Source organism: Callospermophilus lateralis, chromosome 7 (assembly GCF_048772815.1).
Source record: "Callospermophilus lateralis isolate mCalLat2 chromosome 7, mCalLat2.hap1, whole genome shotgun sequence".
NCBI lineage: Eukaryota > Metazoa > Chordata > Mammalia > Rodentia > Sciuridae > Callospermophilus > Callospermophilus lateralis.
In genome coordinates, this window is record NC_135311.1 from 82892609 (window position 1) to 82910871 (window position 18263).

General features: G+C 36.0%; 1 protein-coding gene and 3 non-coding genes across 4 annotated transcripts; all 4 read right to left on the minus strand.

The window, feature by feature from the left end:
• Positions 1-813: 813 nt before the first annotated feature.
• On the minus strand, positions 814-7212 carry Rabggtb (Rab geranylgeranyltransferase subunit beta). The gene is made up of 8 exons (XM_076863714.2): positions 7078-7212; positions 5408-5605; positions 4875-4980; positions 4128-4180; positions 3931-4041; positions 3356-3481; positions 1554-1703; positions 814-1333 (listed from the first exon to the last, which is right to left on the minus strand). Exons 2-8 carry the CDS (start codon positions 5594-5596, stop codon positions 1193-1195), a joined length of 876 nt encoding a protein of 291 aa, XP_076719829.2. The 5' UTR covers positions 5597-5605; positions 7078-7212; the 3' UTR covers positions 814-1192.
• On the minus strand, positions 5205-5275 carry LOC143405342 (small nucleolar RNA SNORD45). The gene has a single exon (XR_013092051.1). It is a non-coding gene; the product is annotated as a small nucleolar RNA SNORD45 (small nucleolar RNA).
• On the minus strand, positions 6721-6800 carry LOC143405338 (small nucleolar RNA SNORD45). The gene has a single exon (XR_013092049.1). It is a non-coding gene; the product is annotated as a small nucleolar RNA SNORD45 (small nucleolar RNA).
• A 139-nt stretch (positions 7213-7351) lies between the features above and the next one.
• LOC143405339 (small nucleolar RNA SNORD45) lies at positions 7352-7430 on the minus strand. Its single transcript, XR_013092050.2, has one exon. It is a non-coding gene; the product is annotated as a small nucleolar RNA SNORD45 (small nucleolar RNA).
• Between the last annotated feature and the right edge of the window lie 10833 nt (positions 7431-18263).

Below are 18263 nucleotides of genomic sequence, written 5' to 3' on the forward strand. Positions count from 1 at the left end.
GCCTGGTCGCGAGGCAAGGGCGGAAGTTGCTACCGAAAAGGACCGGAGAACGGTGCGCAGAGCAGGAAGCCCGCTTTCCACAACCTCTGGGGTTTCATTGGTTCCTAGGTGCGCCCATTAAGACTTGTACTCAAATCATCACGAAGGCTATGGCATGCACAAGGCTATGGCATGCACAAGGCTGTGTCCATAGTTATGTTAGGGACCCGAAAGAAGACTGGGTGAGATCTCGGGCTGTTTTAGTCCCAACACCACAAATTTCGAATTATTGCAGTTTCACACATATAAGACTACAAGTTTAAACTGCAGTTTTTTGGCGGGGGCGGGGGGGGGGGGAGGGAGAGAAGCACTCACCTTTGCGATAATATTATACTCTTCAGATAAAACCATAGTACCGTTTTCCTAGGGATACCAGGAAAAGCACCTTAATGCATAAGCTATTAAATACACTACACTACTAAATTGCATTAAGCATCTCAAAGATATAACCTAATTCACCCACATGCAATGGCTGTACAACTGAGAACTCTACAATGACTATTACTTGGTGATGACAAAAACATGCTTGAAAAGACCTCTTATTCTCCCCCCAAGCCGTTAAATTTGGACGAAGTTATTAACATTTTTGTCTTGAAAAAAACATTGTGCTATGAACTGTTAATTTTCCTTACTGGGATAATAGTCAAAATATATCCCTCAGGCAATTCAGATCCATAAAATGCTAAAAATTAGTTCAGGTCCAAATTGCAAACCTTTCCAAAGTTGGAATTATGATTAACTTAAGAGTAACCATATTCAAATTTCAACAGTCAATTACTTTGTGCATCTTTTAATTCATGTTTATCCATTTACATCAGTGAACATTCCGTTGACACAAACCAATTAACATGAACTATGGTTTTTGAATACAGGAGCACATTCAAAGAAATCAAGTAAAATTAAATTCTTTTAAGTTTCCTGTTATGGGGATAAGAGTAACAGATACATTTATACAAAAAAAACATAACAGCACTTCAAAAAGGAATCTAAAAGAAAATGCAATACAAGCCTTTATTTTATAATATGTATAATCATATAATTTATTAAAATTAATTTAACAATATACAAAATACTAGCAGTAATTTTTAGGTTCAAAACCAGAAAAGTTGAGATGGCAAAACTCTAGGAAGATCTTTTCCATCAACAATGTGATCTAGCTCACTAGTTCAGGCTGAACATTGACTCTTCGAAGCACTTCTTCAGGCATGCAAAAAACAGGACTAACAGGTTTAATCTGTTCTTCTCCCAAAAGTGACAATCCAGCAATGCCAAATAATGTATGAAAAGGATCCACCTATTAAAAAAATTTGAGACCATTACAAAATGAAAATGTCTCTAAAGTTATAAATACTAAAAATGTCAGTTATGCTTAAATACACTACTTTCAAAACTACACTAGGACCACCCACTGGATGTACCATCATTTCTACAACCATAAATGCCAAGAACCATGACACTTAATATTTTAAAAACAAAAACCAAACTTTATACAAACATGTTCAAAATATACTTGCCATGTCTCCTGGCCTATCTGCAAATCCTCCAGTTTCTTCATCTTGACATGCCAAAATGAAAGCTCGCAGTTTCTCTCTGTCAATCCAATGAAGCCTTCCAATTATCTTTAGCGAAGCCAATACCCACCACGAATAGCACACATCTGGTAACTGGAAGGGGAAAAGGGCACAAAAAATTGTCAGCATATCATCCTCTTATATTCTTAGTTTTAGAAATATTTGTAAGTGAATAAGTCTCATTTTGTTAAAACAATGCAGGGAGAAATCAAAGATATTACAAACAGACTGAAATGTTTTTCAAACTGATCACTGGAAATGACCAATCTCCACCCATTCGTACCCATGCTATTTCAGTTCTCAGTGAATAAGCATACATATATCTTTATTAATGTCTAACTTAGCACCTTAACCAACAAGCCTAGTCTAGTAGTAAAGGCTCACAAAACCCATTTTCCACGTTCCTAGGTAGAGCATTTTTAACAAGTATGGTCCAGGTGGTTACACACCTAAATCCTGAAAATGTGGTCACCTGAGTGTAAGAAATGCAGATCCTACCCACAATAGTTTGCATTTTAATGAACTCCCATAAGGATTTATATGTACATTAAAGGCTGCTCCAGACTCATACGCAGGCTCTTGGTGCTCTGACAGCCACCCATTTTTCTTAATGAGGTTCCCAGGATTCAAAATCAGACCTTATCTACATATCAGTTGTGGGTATTTCCCTAGCCATTAATGTTATCCAAAAATATTTATAAAGCAAAGTTTAAAAATACATCAGGTCAAATGAAATGTACCATCATGCCCTAGTTCATGGGTCAGGGGCACAGCAAGCCTTCAGAAAGATGGGGAAAAAGTTCAGATGTGAGACTATAAATAACTTAAAACTATGCGCATTTAATGGGGTCTTATGCTAGTACTGGAGATGGTTCCTAGATTTGTTCATGAGTCAAATCTAGACTATAACCTAATAGTTTTTAAAACAGTACATAGTTTTTAGATCATAAAATACAAATGTTATCCCACAATAATTTTAACTGGAACACTGCCAGACTCATATTTCTATGACTGTATTTGCAATAGGACAAATTGTCCTGCAAACAAAACTGCATACCAGCAAGATCAAAACACTGGCTGACTATCCTACATCCAAAATGCTTGGGAACAGAGTTTCAAATTTCAGAATATTTGCAAAAACATCCAAAAACATGTTTCATATATAGTTGAAACATATGGACAAGTAATGTTACACACTATTTTAGTGTGCTTGTGTTTTGGTGGTAATCTGTCACATAGGTTAAGTGTGGAATTTTACACTTTGTAGGATCATATAGATCTGAAGCTTTCACATTTTAGAACATACTGGATTTCAGATTATGGATACTCAATCTGCGTTCAGTTTGGCCCTTAGAGACTTAAGATTTAGAACATAATGTGTAGGAAAATTTCAGTAACCTTACCTCTAAAAATGTCAAAATTTGGGTTTTCCCAGAAAGATGTCTTATTTAAGTTTTCAAACCTCAAAACTGGGCAAAATCAATTGTGCTTTCAAATATATGGGCATGGAGACTTTTTTGTATAAGATGTGTCACAGTAAAGCCTTTGGCTATATCAGCTTTCACCCCTTCAGTGCATGTCTGATACCCTGGTATAGGTCCCTGAATTAAGGTTTAGAAAAGGTTTCATTTCTATGAAAAAGCTCATAATTGATCAATAGCAATATTGAAATGTGATGACAAAGAAGCAGTGTCTGCTCAGGGTTAAAAAACTAGTAAAGCTAGAACACAGCTATGAAACAATACCTTCTCTGGCCTTCCATTGAGTCCTCCTGAAGGTAACTGACGTTCACAAAGCCACCAACCAAGTAAATCAGAATTTACTTGATGCAACTGACTAGTAATAGCCAGAAATCCTGTGCAACAATAGATCTAAAATTACAGACATAAAGTACATGTGTATAATAACTTCTTGATAGCAAAAGTAATTAAAAAAAATCATTCAAACTATTTAAACTCCATTTTGTATTTAAGTTTTATTACTAGGAGCAAATTCTGTCCTGATATAAATATTGTCAAAATTTCTTCACAGTCCATTTCCACAAGCATTTACATATACAATATTCTTGGCAGAATGTGCTCACTCAGAAAAACATGAGGACTTAATCTAATTGTGATCTACCTAATCAGAGGTATCTACTAAGAAGGAAGGTAGATACATGGGACAAACTATTGTAAAAATGCTTTCCCCTCATGTAGCACTAAGCTATTCTTATGTAATATCCCACATTACAATCAAAATTAACTTCATTTGCATTCAACAAATTTACTACAAATGGTCTCTTCAAAATGGACCCTGAATCATAATCAATATAAATTACCTGTCCAGCATGGGACTCAGAACCAGGTCGACAACCAAATCCACCATCAAAGTTCATACAGGATAAAACAAATTCGATTGCCTTTTCAACATTAATAGCATCAAGTTTCCCCTATACACAGAAGGAAAAGAAACTATTAAATTCCAGAATATTCATGAATGTCTACAATCATTTCAATATCAATAGTCAAATCTTACCAACAGAGCCAAAGTTGCCACTGCACAAAAGGAGAATCTTGTATCAATTTCTCCTAAAACAAAAATGGATTAAACCAACATATGTTACCAGAGGCTTCTGATCATAACAGTTCAAGTTATCTTAAAAACAACGTCAGACAAATATCTCAAAATTTCCAGAAGTTTGAGCTTAACTTTTACGTTGTATAGTCAGGAGAAAACTGAATAAACTAACAACTAAAAACTAACAAATAAGAGCAAATTATCTTAATTTATTTACATAGAACTGAAAGGATTAGTAATTTCTAAAATGCAATAAACTTACCCTATTTTACAAAAGTAGATTTTCATATCCCATGAAGCAGCTGGTCTCTCTGGTCTGCACTTGTGTTCAGCCCTAAAGCAGAGATTATCTACATTTATCAAATATATTCCCTCCTCCATTTAAATATTCAGAAATTTTGTTATTTTTTTGGTCCTCTTTCCATCAAAAATTTTAAAAACTTTACAAAACCACCAAATATTGGGGGAAAAAAATGTCACCTACCTTATCTTTTTAGATTGGGCCCCTCTGTTCCAGTGCTCCTGTATGCTGATATAACTACCACAGGGCATGCTGGAACCTCCAGACCATTAACTCCAGTTAGACCAGCTGCTTACTGGGACCTGAAAAGATGAAAAACTTAATCTCCTTATAAACTGATTACTACCAAGACCAGGAAATATTGATATTCAATTTATGGTAGTATGGACAAAATCTGACATTACCCCAAATGTCTCCAGCAAAAGAACCATCTTCTTTCTGTAGACTTTGAACATATTCCACAACCTTATTTACATCAATAACATTAATACTATCATAAAGAGTAAGAATCTGTAAGAAAGATAAATGAATCTGGTAAGTAACCTTTTGAGTGTGTTCTTTTGCACTTACTTTCTAAGATGTCAAACAATCATGTCCTTTGTCTATATGAACCTTTCTCAAAACATGCAGACTATCCTGTTATTAAATATATCAACCTAAGTATAAATAGACTTCAATATTAAATTCTTATTATTTTCAACGTTACATATACTGAAGGAAAAAATTTTACCCTCAAGGTCTCAGTGTAATTTTAGAATTCACATCACTTTGCATTCAGATAATACATGCCATCACATCACTGACCTTGTGGGAATGACTTAAACAGAACAAGACTTTTTAACATTAACATACTAATCATCTTCCTAATATAGTTTCAATTCTTGACTCTTGAGAAAAGAGAATACATTATCAAAACTATTGAACCTGAAACATTTACCTGGACAGCACTAAGAGTATACAAAAGATGAGGATCATGTCCAATGCTTGCACTTATTCCACCACACTCATGTTGGCATGACTTAATAAACGTCAGGATCTCTTCTCTATTCATCCGATCAAGTTGTCCCATGAGATCCATTACTGTCAGACCCCAGTAGATACCACTCATTCTCAAGTACTCAGACATACAGTATTCCTAAAACAACAATTTCTTCAATGTGTCACTTGAATTTATGACAGGTTAAAGAGATTTAACACTAATAGCTGGCTTATAAACTGGGTTAACCAGGATTAATTCACCTGTTTGAAAATTTAAGGGCAAACCAGAGCTTTAAAAAACAACAAAAAAAGATCTGTTTATCAGTAAAGTTCAGTGTTTCTTTCACAGTACCTATACCACTTATCAGACATCCATTCTTTTAATGTGAATGTGGCACAAAATCTATTATCTATAAAATTTATAAAAATGACCTAAAAACACAGAAAGTATACGTGCAGATAGATGCCCAACTCAAATAGTAGATAATCAAGAAGACTTAAAAATTAGTATGGATTCCAGAAACAAATTTTTTTCAAGTATTTTTAGTTATAGATGGACACAATACCTTCATTTTATTTATTCGTGATGCTGAGGATAGAACCCAATGCCTCATATGTGCTAGGCAAGCACTCCACCACTGGGCTATAACCCCAGCCCCAAACAAAAATTTGCTGCACTCAACAATGCATTATTTTAGAGATTGTAAATCAGATGAGGATCTTAGTTTGCTGCCAAACCAAATCCAGTGTTCAAAGGAGACAATTCATTAAAAAGGAACAAGTCAAGTTTCATGCCTCTTAAAGTCACACTGGGGAAATTGAAGTTCTGACTTAAGTTCATGATCCTATTAAGAAATGTGAAACTACAGGGTTAAAAACCTAAAACTTAGGAGCGAAAGTTAATATCAGATGTTTGTTTCCCAAGATGGCAGAAAACTAGCTGCTCAGATACTATATCCAAACTGTTCACTACTTCTTGCTAATATTCTCATGGAGCCAGATAATCTACTTAAATTATTGTCTAAAAGCTTGAGGTAATGCTGGGCCTGGTGGCGCACACCTATAATCCCAGGGGCTTGGGAGGCTGAGGCAGGAGGATTGGAAGTTCAAAGACAGCCTCAGCAACTTAGAGGCACTAAGCAAATTAATGAGATCCTGTCTCTAATAAAATATTTTTTAAAAAAGGACTGGGGATGTGGCTCAGTGATTAAGCACGCCCCCCCCCTCAATCCCTGTTCAAAAAAAAAAAAAAAATTGAGGCAAAATTTTCTCAAGGTCTCAGTGTAATTCTAGAGCTAAGTATTACACATCAGCAGTAAATTCAGGTAATACATGCCAATACATCATTGACCTTGAATGTATACCTCAATTACAAAAATAGAAGCCTATTTTTTACCTTATACTCTATCTTCTTTGTCTGGCAAGGTCTATACTTATGGGTAAGATCATGGTTGATTCTGCCAAACCACCAAACTCAGATATATAAGCGACACATATTAAATTTTAAGGGCAAATCTTCAGTCCTCTACACAGAGGAGGATACCACTTTAACAAGACATAAATACTGCTATTATTACTTGGATATGTCAGACTTCTTTAAAACTTTTGAACACAAAAATTCATACATACATAGTCATCTTTCTTTGAGCCATAGGATGCAATATAATCTGCATGTTTCTCCAGTAAAAGGGTGACAGGTGCATCAGACTTGATGACAACATCCTTCTGTGGTGTGCCCTTTCAAAAATAAAAAAACAGCAATCTCATCAATGTTTACTCTGCCCCTTAGCATACATCCAATTTACATCTGAATTTTCTCACTGAAAATTTTCCAATTAAAAAAATCTCAGGTATCTGTTGTGAAAGTAACTTTTTAAACAACCAGTCAAATTCAGGTATTTTTCAGGTCTCAGAGTAATTCTAGAGCTAATATATTAATAATCAACTTTTGATTCAGAATACATGCCAGCTCATCATTGACCCAAAAATTACCACTTGCATTTATTGTTCCTGTCTTTCACTGAGTTAAGTAAAAGCTTACCAAATGCGGAAAACTTGAAAACTTAACACGTGGCAGAAAGCACGCAATTTTTTTTTTTAATGTCTGGGTGGGAAATAATTTGCACTCCCGTTTAATCAAACTCAGGTTTCAAAGCACCCTCTACTCTCATAAACCATTCCAATAATGAAGTATGCAATCCCATTAACTCCTTCACCACCGTTAAGCTCAATCCGAGTATTTCCAACAATCACCAAATAATGTAGTTATTAGTTTTTTCATATATCTACTACTGAACTGTAGTTACCAGAAGTATGCCACGGAAATGACCAAAAATAAAATTGAGTAGCAAATTTCCTTTAGATTCCATTTAAAATTTAGGAGATTTCCAGCTCTCCAAGAGGGTGAAGCATAAGGATCTCAAGCACAAGGGAGTCTGGATAATTTTTTCCACTCGTGTGTCAAAATAAAATTAGAAAGGACTGGCTTGCATAGCATGCACAAAGGCCACGATTCAAACCCCAGGACCAGGGAAAATCATTAGCCTCATCGCTAATGATTTCTAAAATTTACTCGAACCCAAAACTAATTACAAAAAGCACGGAAAAATGTGTGTATGTATAAAGAAATCAATAAACACAGAGGGAAAGTCAGCCATCAGTGAAGCTTTTTTTAGAGGAACCAAGAAACGCGGCCGCTCAACCCAAAAGAGGCCTGCCCAAAAGGATGAAGCCTACATAAAATTAGAAGCGGCAATTGCGCCTGCGAAATTTGCAGAAAACGCTGAGTAATACTTCAACCCGAGCCCTCAGAAAGTTCCCAAGGCCCGCGTCTTAACCTAACCATTCTCTAATACTAGACAGATAACCTATAGCAACTAACTGCTCAACAGTACATATTATTTTTCTGACCACTCTGAGGAGCCGGGTAAAGACCATGCACACTCACCATGTCTGAGAGCGAAAAGAGAGAACCTACCCACCTCCTGCGTAGACTTACGATTCGCGCGCCTGCGCAGTAGCTTCCTTGAGGCCCCCACCACACCCGACATAGCTGCCCATATGCCCGCCTGAAGGACGGAGCAATTCCCTGGCTGCTCTAGGATCCTACTGGTTTCTCATAGGTGTCCTCATTGCCTGCGTCTTAAATTTTTGGCTCACCTTTCTCCGTCGTAAGATCAGTTCGATTTATATGAAGCAGTTTTAAGTAACGTTGAAGTATCTGAACCCTGTTAAGAAACTATTTGTTCTTAAGTGCTTAAAAGATGTGTAATGGCAGTTAATTAGAATGCCCGCTTGCACGTAGTAAGTGTCCATTCCTGTATTGCCTTCTGCTCCCGGATTCTTGAGGAAGTGCTTAGTAATTAAAATACTTAGATGTTATTTCCAAAAAGAAATTGAGATTTCTACAGAATTCTGATTTTTTTTTCTCTCGGTGTTGTCTTCCACGCTAAAGGTTTTTGTTTTGTTTTGGGGGTACTGGGGATTTAGTACTCAAGGTCACTTGACCACTGACCTACATCCCACCCTCTTAATTTTGCGGGGTGTAGGTGGGGGGAGACAAGGTCTTTGCCAACGAGCAGAGGCTGGCTTTGAACTTGCGATCCTACTGCCTGACCTCCTAAATCGCTGGGATTACAGACTTGCGCCACCAAAGCTGGTCACACTTAAGCATCCTTTAGAAAATAAAATTGATTTCTTTAAGTTAGGGTTGCAGAAGTATTCCTGATATGCTGATACACATGAACTGTCAATAATTGAGACAAACTATGATGATGAGCTTTATTATTTTTCCCTATCATTCTGTTGATTTTCCTATTTATAATTTAGAACTGCTTTGCTAAATGCATCTAAACTTGTTTGGTGATTAGTTTGGTGAATTGAGCCTTTATCATTAGGTAAGGACTATTTCTGTTTCCAACAATGTGTTTTATCTCAAAAAGCCTCCTCTGTTAGATATTAATGTAATTTTCCTAGTTTTCTGTTGGTTAGTAATTACTTCCAGGGGATTGTTTGTTAGTTTTGTTTCAATTTTACCTTTTAAGCTTTCAATATTCCTATGTTTTAGAAAATGTCTTATAAATAGAAAGTAGCAGATTTTTTTATTGTCTACTTTTAACCAATAACTTCAATCCGTTTATATGTAATGTGACTATTTATTTGGACTTATATTTAACTTTTTACTTTGTATTTGTTATTCATTTTCTAAACTCTGTTATTTTTTCTTCTTGCATTATTAGGGATTGAACCAAAGGCCTTCACATGTAAGCTGTACCACTGAGCTTCACCTCCAGCACACACATAACACACACACATACACACACACACACACACACACACAAACACACACTCACACACCCCTGCTTTTTTTTTCTTTTTTTGAGACAGTCTTATTAAGTTGCCCAGGATAGACTAAAACTTGGCATCTTCCTGTCTCAACCTCCCTCCTAACTGGATGATAGACATTAGCCTCCATGCTCAACTCTATGCTTATTGTTTTGGCCTTTCTTGCCTTTTAAAAAAAATGTATGTTCTAATAATCTGTTTCCTTATTCTATTTTTTTCCTATTCTTCTGGTTTATAAGTTACAGACTATATATAATTCTATCATTTTTGTGACTACTTTGAAATTTACATTGTATGCTTAAAATCACTTTTTAAATTCTTTTGTTTTAAAATTGTAGATGAACACAATACCTTTATTTATTTATTTATTTTAATGTGGTGCTGAGGATTGAATTCAGGGCCTCACACATGGTAGGCAAGTGCTCTACCACTGAGCTACAAACACAGCCCACTTAAAAACATTTAAAATTAATACCCTGACTCTACTTCCCAACAGTATAAAAACCTTAGTATGCTCCCGTCACCCTTCTTTTAACTGTAGTATTTTAGTTTTTTTTAACTTCAAAAATAATATTTTGTTATCATCACCTGATGAGGGCAAAGATTTATCAATTCACTTAACTATTTCCTCCTGCATATCACACTGTCCTTTTGGAGTCATTTTTTATTCCTTTAATGATCTTCCTTATTTGAATGATTGTCTGCTGATTGTAAACTCTCAGTTGTGTTTATCTGAAAATGCCTTTATTTTCACCCTGGATGATTCTTCAAATAATTTTGTTTGTTGCTGTTTTTAGAAAATTCTGAGTTAACAGTTGTTTTTTTCCTCAACACTTAAAAGATAATCCATTAATGCTATTGGGAAGATACCAGTCATTCTACTTGTCACTTTGTGGGTGAATTCCCTTTTCTGCTTAGAAGATCTTTTCTTGGTCTTCTGTTTTATGCATTTTCAATGAAGATGTGTCTAATTGTGGATTTTTTTAAACTAAATATTTGATGAACTTCATATATTTGCAAGTTAGTTATTTTATCCGATCTGAAAATTCTCTAACATTTTCTCTTCCAATGCCACTCTTAAACCCAAATTGGATTCCTGGTCTGGACCTCATTTATAGAAAGTCCTGCTCTATTCATCCTCCATCCAACATTCTTCTACATCTGACAAGGTGTCCCTGGAACCGAGCCATTCACTTATCTCTGACAACTGAGTATGCCTCCCAGAGCCTCCTTCCCCATTTCCAGACCATATTTTAGGACCTCCTGAATTTCCCTGCCCACCTGCTTCATAGCCCACTTCTCTCTGGGTTCCTTCTGTGGGCAGGTTTCTTAAAAGGTAAAGCATATGCTTGGATGTGTACCACATGTCCTCAGGGTGGTCAAAGCACTATGCTAAGTTGTGTATGGATACAGCTTGGATATATAGGCTGAAATGTCTACATTCATTGGTACAAAACCCAAGACAAGGTGAGGGACAGGCCCTAAGAGGCATTGCTTTATTCTTTTGAATTTTTTAGCACAGGATTCTTAGAAGCCCAAGTAGTCTAAATTTGATCCTGGCTTTCTGCATTGTCATAAAGGTATAATTATGAAAGTGGGAGGATAGAACATAGTTTATTAACTTTGTTTTTAACTTTTAAATATTAATACATATGTATAGGCCTCCATTTGTGCTTATTCTAGGCCCTAAAAATGTGAGGGGTGGATCTTCTCTCAATATTCTCTACTTGTAGGTCTTTAGTAAACATGTTAGACTTTCTTGTTCCATGCTTCTTATTTCTTAGCCTATTGTATTTTCTGCCTTTGTTTTTTATGATTATCTTGGGTAATTTCTTCAAGTCTATTTTCTTTTGTCCTTTTGTTACACAGTCTGTGGGCTAATAGCATCAACATTGCAGGATCTTTTAGAAAGGCAGAGCTGGACCCTCAACCTACCAATCACGTTTTTTATTTTAGCAATTTCCCCAAGTAATTTCTATGCATGTTAAAATTTGAGAAACACTACTTCAGTTCTCTAAGTCTCTCTTCAGCTGGTGCCTAATTTGCTATCTAACAAATTCAGTACATTTTAATTTTAATAATTATATTGTTTAGTTCTAAAGATTCAGTCTTATTATTTCAGATCTGTTTTTGTAATTGCCTGTTCTTTCTTTTATGTCATTAGTTTTGTTGTTGTTGTTGTTTGTTTGTTTGTTTGTTTTGTTCTAGGGATTTAGCCCAGGGTTGCTTAACCACTGAGCCCTTTATATTTTTTTGAGACAGTGTCTTGCTAAGATGCTTAGGGCATTGCTAAGTTGCCCAGGCTGGCCTCAAACTTACAATCCTCCTGTCTCAACCTTCTTACCACTGGGATTATAGGCATCCACCACCACCCTGGCTTATCATTAGTTTTTGTCTAACTGATCATTCTAGTTGTTTTGTTTTCCAGTAGTGGGGATTGAATCAGAAGCCCTCTACCACTGAGGCACACCCCCAGCCCTTTTATTTTATTTTGAGACAGTGTCACATTAAGTTGCTGAGGCTGCCCTCAGACATATAATCTTCCTGCTTCAGCCTCTTGAGTCAATGAGATTGCAGGTGTCCCCACCATGCCTGGCTGTGTCTGATCATTCTTATATGTAGTCTTGGATTCCAGAATCTGTTATTTTTAATTTCTTTTTACTTTTTTCCATGGGACTGATTCCTTATTTATTTTAGAGATTTTGGGGATGAAAGCTCCTATTAGAAGGTGTTTTTCTCTGGAGAATACTTGCATTTGCTTCTGACAAAGGTCAAATGGTCCAAATTACCTAAATCTACATTATGCATACTTGTAATAAATGCCCTATATAGCTGACACTCAACTAGAGAAAACAGCTCAAATAAGAACTGTTCCTGCTGGACATAGTGGTGCACGCCTACAACCCCAGCAGCTTGGGAGTCTGAGGCAGCAACTTAGCAAGGCCCTAAACAACTTAGCGAGACCCTGTCCCAAAATAAAATGTAAAAAGAGTTGGGGATGTGGCTCAGTGGTTAAGTGTCCCTGAGTTCAATCTGTGGTACCAAAAAAAAAAAAAAAAAAAAGTTTCTATCATTAATGATCCTAGTGGGATGACAGTTGGTAAATAATCTATGATTAAATTCTATGATAAAGGCAAGCTCAGCATCCTGGAAAAAAGGTGTCTAAATCAATGGGTTGAGGGCAGTATGGTAGGTATGTAGTACAGAAGAGGTGGACACCCAAGGAATTTTTTAAAAGATGGTTTAAGCTGCAGTAGTCCAGAGGGGCTGATGCCTAAAAATTTCTGGACCCCAGGTCTGAAAATTTTTTTAGATTTATACTCATTGGGGGTTTACACCCAGGACAGGTTACATAACAGTTATTCTTTGTCCCGTGTTTTAGATCAGACAGATTTCACAAGTTTTTACCAAGGAAAACAGAAATAATAACTTTTGCACAGCAGCAAGCTTGATTGCAGATCTAGCTTTTATAAGAAAGAGAAAGTTGGTCTTTACAACAAAGAGGAAACCTCAAACCATAATGAGCTCTCTGCAGAAATACTTTATAAAAGGAATACATTCTTTGTAAAAATCTTTCTGACAAGAGAAGCTTAGTTATGGTAGAAGTCTTTAGAGAAGCTTAATTATGGTGGGGATCTTTTTGATGGGGGTATCTGGTGGCTGCATCAGTAGAAGAAAGTAGAGGAGAGAGAAACTGATCAGATGTCCTAGGAAAATCAGTCCATGAAATAAAAATGCTACATGCCTCAAATCCAAGACGTAGCATTATTCAGATTGTGTCAATACTGGATGAAGGAATGAAAACTAAACCTCACTTCCTACGTTATAAATTCACTGAACAAATATGAACTGGATACCCAAAATGTGCCACATAGTCTAGGTTCTGGATATACAATTGTGAATAAAATAGAAATACATATAAGAAATATATTATTGTAATCACACTCAGTAATTCTGTTTCTAGGTATTTCTCCTACAGATAAGGGATACCAAGATAAGGTATGAAGTGATTTATGTGTAAGAATATTCATATCTGGGGATATATCTCAGTTGGTAGAGTGCTTGCCTAGCATGCACAGGCCCTGGGTTCAATCCCCAGCACCACCACACACACACAAAAATTTATAGTAGCAGTTCTCATAATAGTGAAAAATTATGAATATTTTAATTGACCATCAAAAGATCAAATAAATTATGATACATTAATTATTCAATTATTAAAAAAGAATAAAGAAGCTCTATACATATTGCTATTGAAATATTTCAAAATACACTAAGTGAAAAGTGGATTTAGAGTGTAGCATAGTGGTAGAGCACATGCTTAACATTTGTTGTGAAGCCCCTGGTTTAATTCTGAGTGTGTGCTCCCCCCATATATGTGTGTGTGTGTATGTGTGTGTGTATAAATAGTGTGTAAAATGTACTATGTATATATGTACACACACACACACACACACACACACACACGCACGCACACTAAATGAGAACAAACATAAAAGGTACCAAACTGTACAATACGCTATTTGTGAGGAAAGCAAAGGAAAAGTACATATACATATTTGTGGATATATGGGATTGCTAAAAGCAGTTACCTACAAGGAGTTGAAATAGTTGGCTGAGGAACAGGATATGAGAAAGATCTGGAGTCAGGATGCAGCTCAATGGTAGATAACTTGTCCAGCATGTACAAGACCCCTAGCACTGTAGGGAAAAAGAAATTCTATATTTTCTTTATAATTTCAGATTTCTTTCCTCCGTTTTTGTTATAGCAGCTCAAGTTGACTAAAATATATAGTGCTATACATCACGGTTTGATAGTGGGGATTGAGATAAGAATGATACATGCTTCAGATTTTGCACATGCTGTACTACTGAGGTATCATCCTAGACATAATAGTACTTCTTAAATGATGTTTAGTTTTGTTTGTTAATGAAGACACTAGTTAGTCTCAATTTCCTAAACTTTTTATATTGGTTTATTGATCAAATTAATTAACCTAACTTCTACATAGTTTAGAACTTTGAAAAATATTATATTTGAATTCTACTAAATTGAATCCTAATTTTAATATCTCTTCTTTTAAAAAATTCCATCAGTATTTTAGAGTCATTTTGAAGAAAAATAGGAAATTTGAAATTTTGAACTGATTGATTTAACTCCAAATCAGTTATGCTTATTGTTTCTTAGAACAGCGAATCATTTATTGCTAAGCATACTTTTAAATATGTATACTCTACTTAGGAGTTGTATCTTTAGGTCAAGTTAATAGTGTTTCTTAAATGTCAGTTTAAGGTGGAGAGGGATGGCTGTAGTTATATAAAAGTCGTGTTATATTCATGAGCTTTGTTGGTTTGCTAAAATGTTTGCATGACAATTCTCAGTGATCTACTTTCTAGCCTTCTCTGTGAAACAGAAATTAGTTTCTTTGGAAGCTGGGGTATAGCTCAGTGGTAGAGCATGCATGAGGCACTGGATTCAATTCCTAGCAACACACACACCAATTTTTTTTTTAATTTAAGAAAGGACATTAGTTTTTTTGACTAACGTATAAAAAGAGTCATGTAACTACAATGGGAATAATAGTGACAGAGGAATACAATTATGCATGTGTTTTGGATTTTTAGGAGCAAAAGAGTTTTGTTCTAAAGTATTGGTTTGTTCTGGAAAATGACAATGTGAAGTGCAAAACTTAAGAAAAGTGAATTTTATTTGTCTTGGTATATATTACCTACTTCTGAAAGATATTGAATAGTGCTACAATTTTGGCAAAGTTCACTCAATTTTACTGAGCTTGTTTCTTTGGCTTACTCATTAACTACATCACCAACAATGTTAAAGGCTTACTTTTACCTTCTGTTCAGATAATGATTTTGAGTTTTATCAGAATAAATTTTCTTTGCTCTATATATTGACTTTGTTATATCCTTAATTTTTAAGAAAAGGAACAAAGTTTCCTCATTTGGAAATAGCTAAAGTTCTTTATAATTGTTAATAAATATAACAATACTTATTAATAATATAAATAATCATACCCTTGGTATGTTTATTTTTTAAGTACTTATTTTCTCTTGAAATAAAGTAACCAAATGGTCTTTCTCAGCTATCCATGATCCTATTTTAATAAAAATGATATCTGATATCTCTTTTGATTTTATCTTCTCAGGGTTAAATCTTTAATTAATTACTTAATTAATTTTGAACACTGGTATTGAATTCTGCACCTTGCTCATGCTAGGCACATACTCTACCACTAAACTATATCCCCAGTACCTAACTCTTTAATTTAGAAAAATAAAAAATTTTATGATATATTTTATATCTAGAAATCTCTTTTGAAATTTTCTGGAGAGCCCCTAGAAAATCACAAAAATCTGTTCTTTGACCTTATAGAAAAAAAGATGTTAAAAATAATTAGGTTTATTTCTTTATTTCAGGTGCTCCATACTTCCTAGCAACACTATTCTAAGATCATCATAGGAAAAGTGACAAATAAGTCAGAAAAGTGAAAGCCTTTCTTGGCTCAAATTTATATAGGTAAAATTTTACTAATATAAATATATCTCAAATTACACACTTTATGAGAAGGTCCTAGGGATTTTTGCAGTGCTCTTATTTCCCTTGGGGTAAACGATGATCAAATTCTTGAGAAATAATTACATACTATGATGTAATAGGAAATTTTACTCTCCTCCCTTCTTATATTCAGCCTGTTATACCTTGATATTTGCTTGAAGGCTGTAATATAGTCAAGAGGTCAAACTTTGTGCCTTCAAGAAGGGACAGTCTCAGAGCGTCTTGGAAACTACCAGATGCTTTGAACTATAACACTTTTGACGTACTGTTAAATACTTAAAAGAAGAAGAAGAGCCTTTGTAGGACTCTATTTAGTTTGGAAATAGCTTCATGAAAGTAGTCCACTGATCCAAGCAAGATCCATAATAATTACACAGGCAAATTTAATCACCATTGCTTTCTGAATATTGTTTAGTTGTAATGTTCTATTTTAGAGGTATATTAGGTATAGAGGTATAAGAGGTTAACTCTTCTTAACCTATCTTTTGATCTATTTATTTTTCATCTTTGGAATATCAATTTTATTATAAGATTTGTGAGAAATAGAAATTTATTAAGAAGAACCTCTGCTATACCCCAAAACATGGGAGAAAGGGCAGAGAAGAACAGGGCTGGGGAAAATGTCCCAGGAAAAAGTTTTTGATGTCTCTTTCAGGTGGGGGCAGAGGAGCCCACTCGTCTCCAGGTGGCAGAGGAGGCCACGGCAGGTTTCACTTCTCCTCTAGCAGCTGTTCTGCATAAGTAAGATCTTGTGTGATCTGTCTACTTGACTTTGCCTATTTCTCAGCTGTCTACTTTCATTGGAGCCACTTTTGTTCTGAGTCCAGGTTGTGTCTGTTCTCCTTTTACTGGAGCCACTTTTTTCCCCCACATTTTTTATTGGTGTATTATAATTGTACATGCTGATGGGATTTGTTACATGTTTGTACATGCACACAGTACACAGTATAGCAATATAATTTAGCAAGTATCACTCCCTAGGTATAGCCTGTGGCTCCACCATGGGGTTACTCAGTGGAGACAGAGCTTTCTTCTGATGACACATCCTGAGTGTACTTGCTGCACTTTGCCTCCCACATATTGCTGCTCAACTGATCAGAAGTTGGAATGAAGGGGTGAAACGACATGCTGGGGGGAAGGGATGCTATGTTGGTAGTGGATGTGCTTACCTGCAAGCTGCAAGGGGAGAAGTCACGCAGTCTGGCTCTTTTGCTGCCCTTGGAAGCTGATGATCATGGAGCAAAGGGGAAGGAGTGAAGAGCGGACTCACTGGCATTCTTTGGGTAAAGGGTGAAGCTGGAAAGAACTGAGGGGAATGGACAATGCCAAACCTCCAGCTGTACAGGCTTAAGTTGGACTGTGCAGTCTGCCCCCTGGTTTTTCTGGTGCTAGAGCATCAGTTATATCACCATTGCTTCATCACAGTTTTTGGTTACCAGAGATACGTAGGTATCATATAGGCCATAACCCAGGTTAATCCAGGCCCATCATTATTGAGGGGTCCAGGTGTGTGGGAAGTGAGTGATGTGGTGAGTATTCCTCACCCTGGCCCAGCCACTGGTGCTCTTTGATTTGGTCTACTGTGGACTTTTGTGTGGTCCACAGTCAGTATTTGATGAAGCTTTTCACCTTGGCTGACATGTGGGAGAAGATGCACCTTGCATGCAGAACTTACTTCCTCAGCTGATCAAAAGTGGTCCCATTAAATAGGCGGCACCCTGTGACCATGAGGTACAGGAGGACACCCAGGCTTTAGAAATTCACCACAGGGCTGTCATACTGTTTGAGCTCTAGAGCTCAGTATGCCAGAGTGTCGCAGATCGTGTCTCACTTTTGTCCTGTCATGGACCTGCAAACCAGGCTGAAGTTACAGAGCTTGATATTACCTCCAGCATCT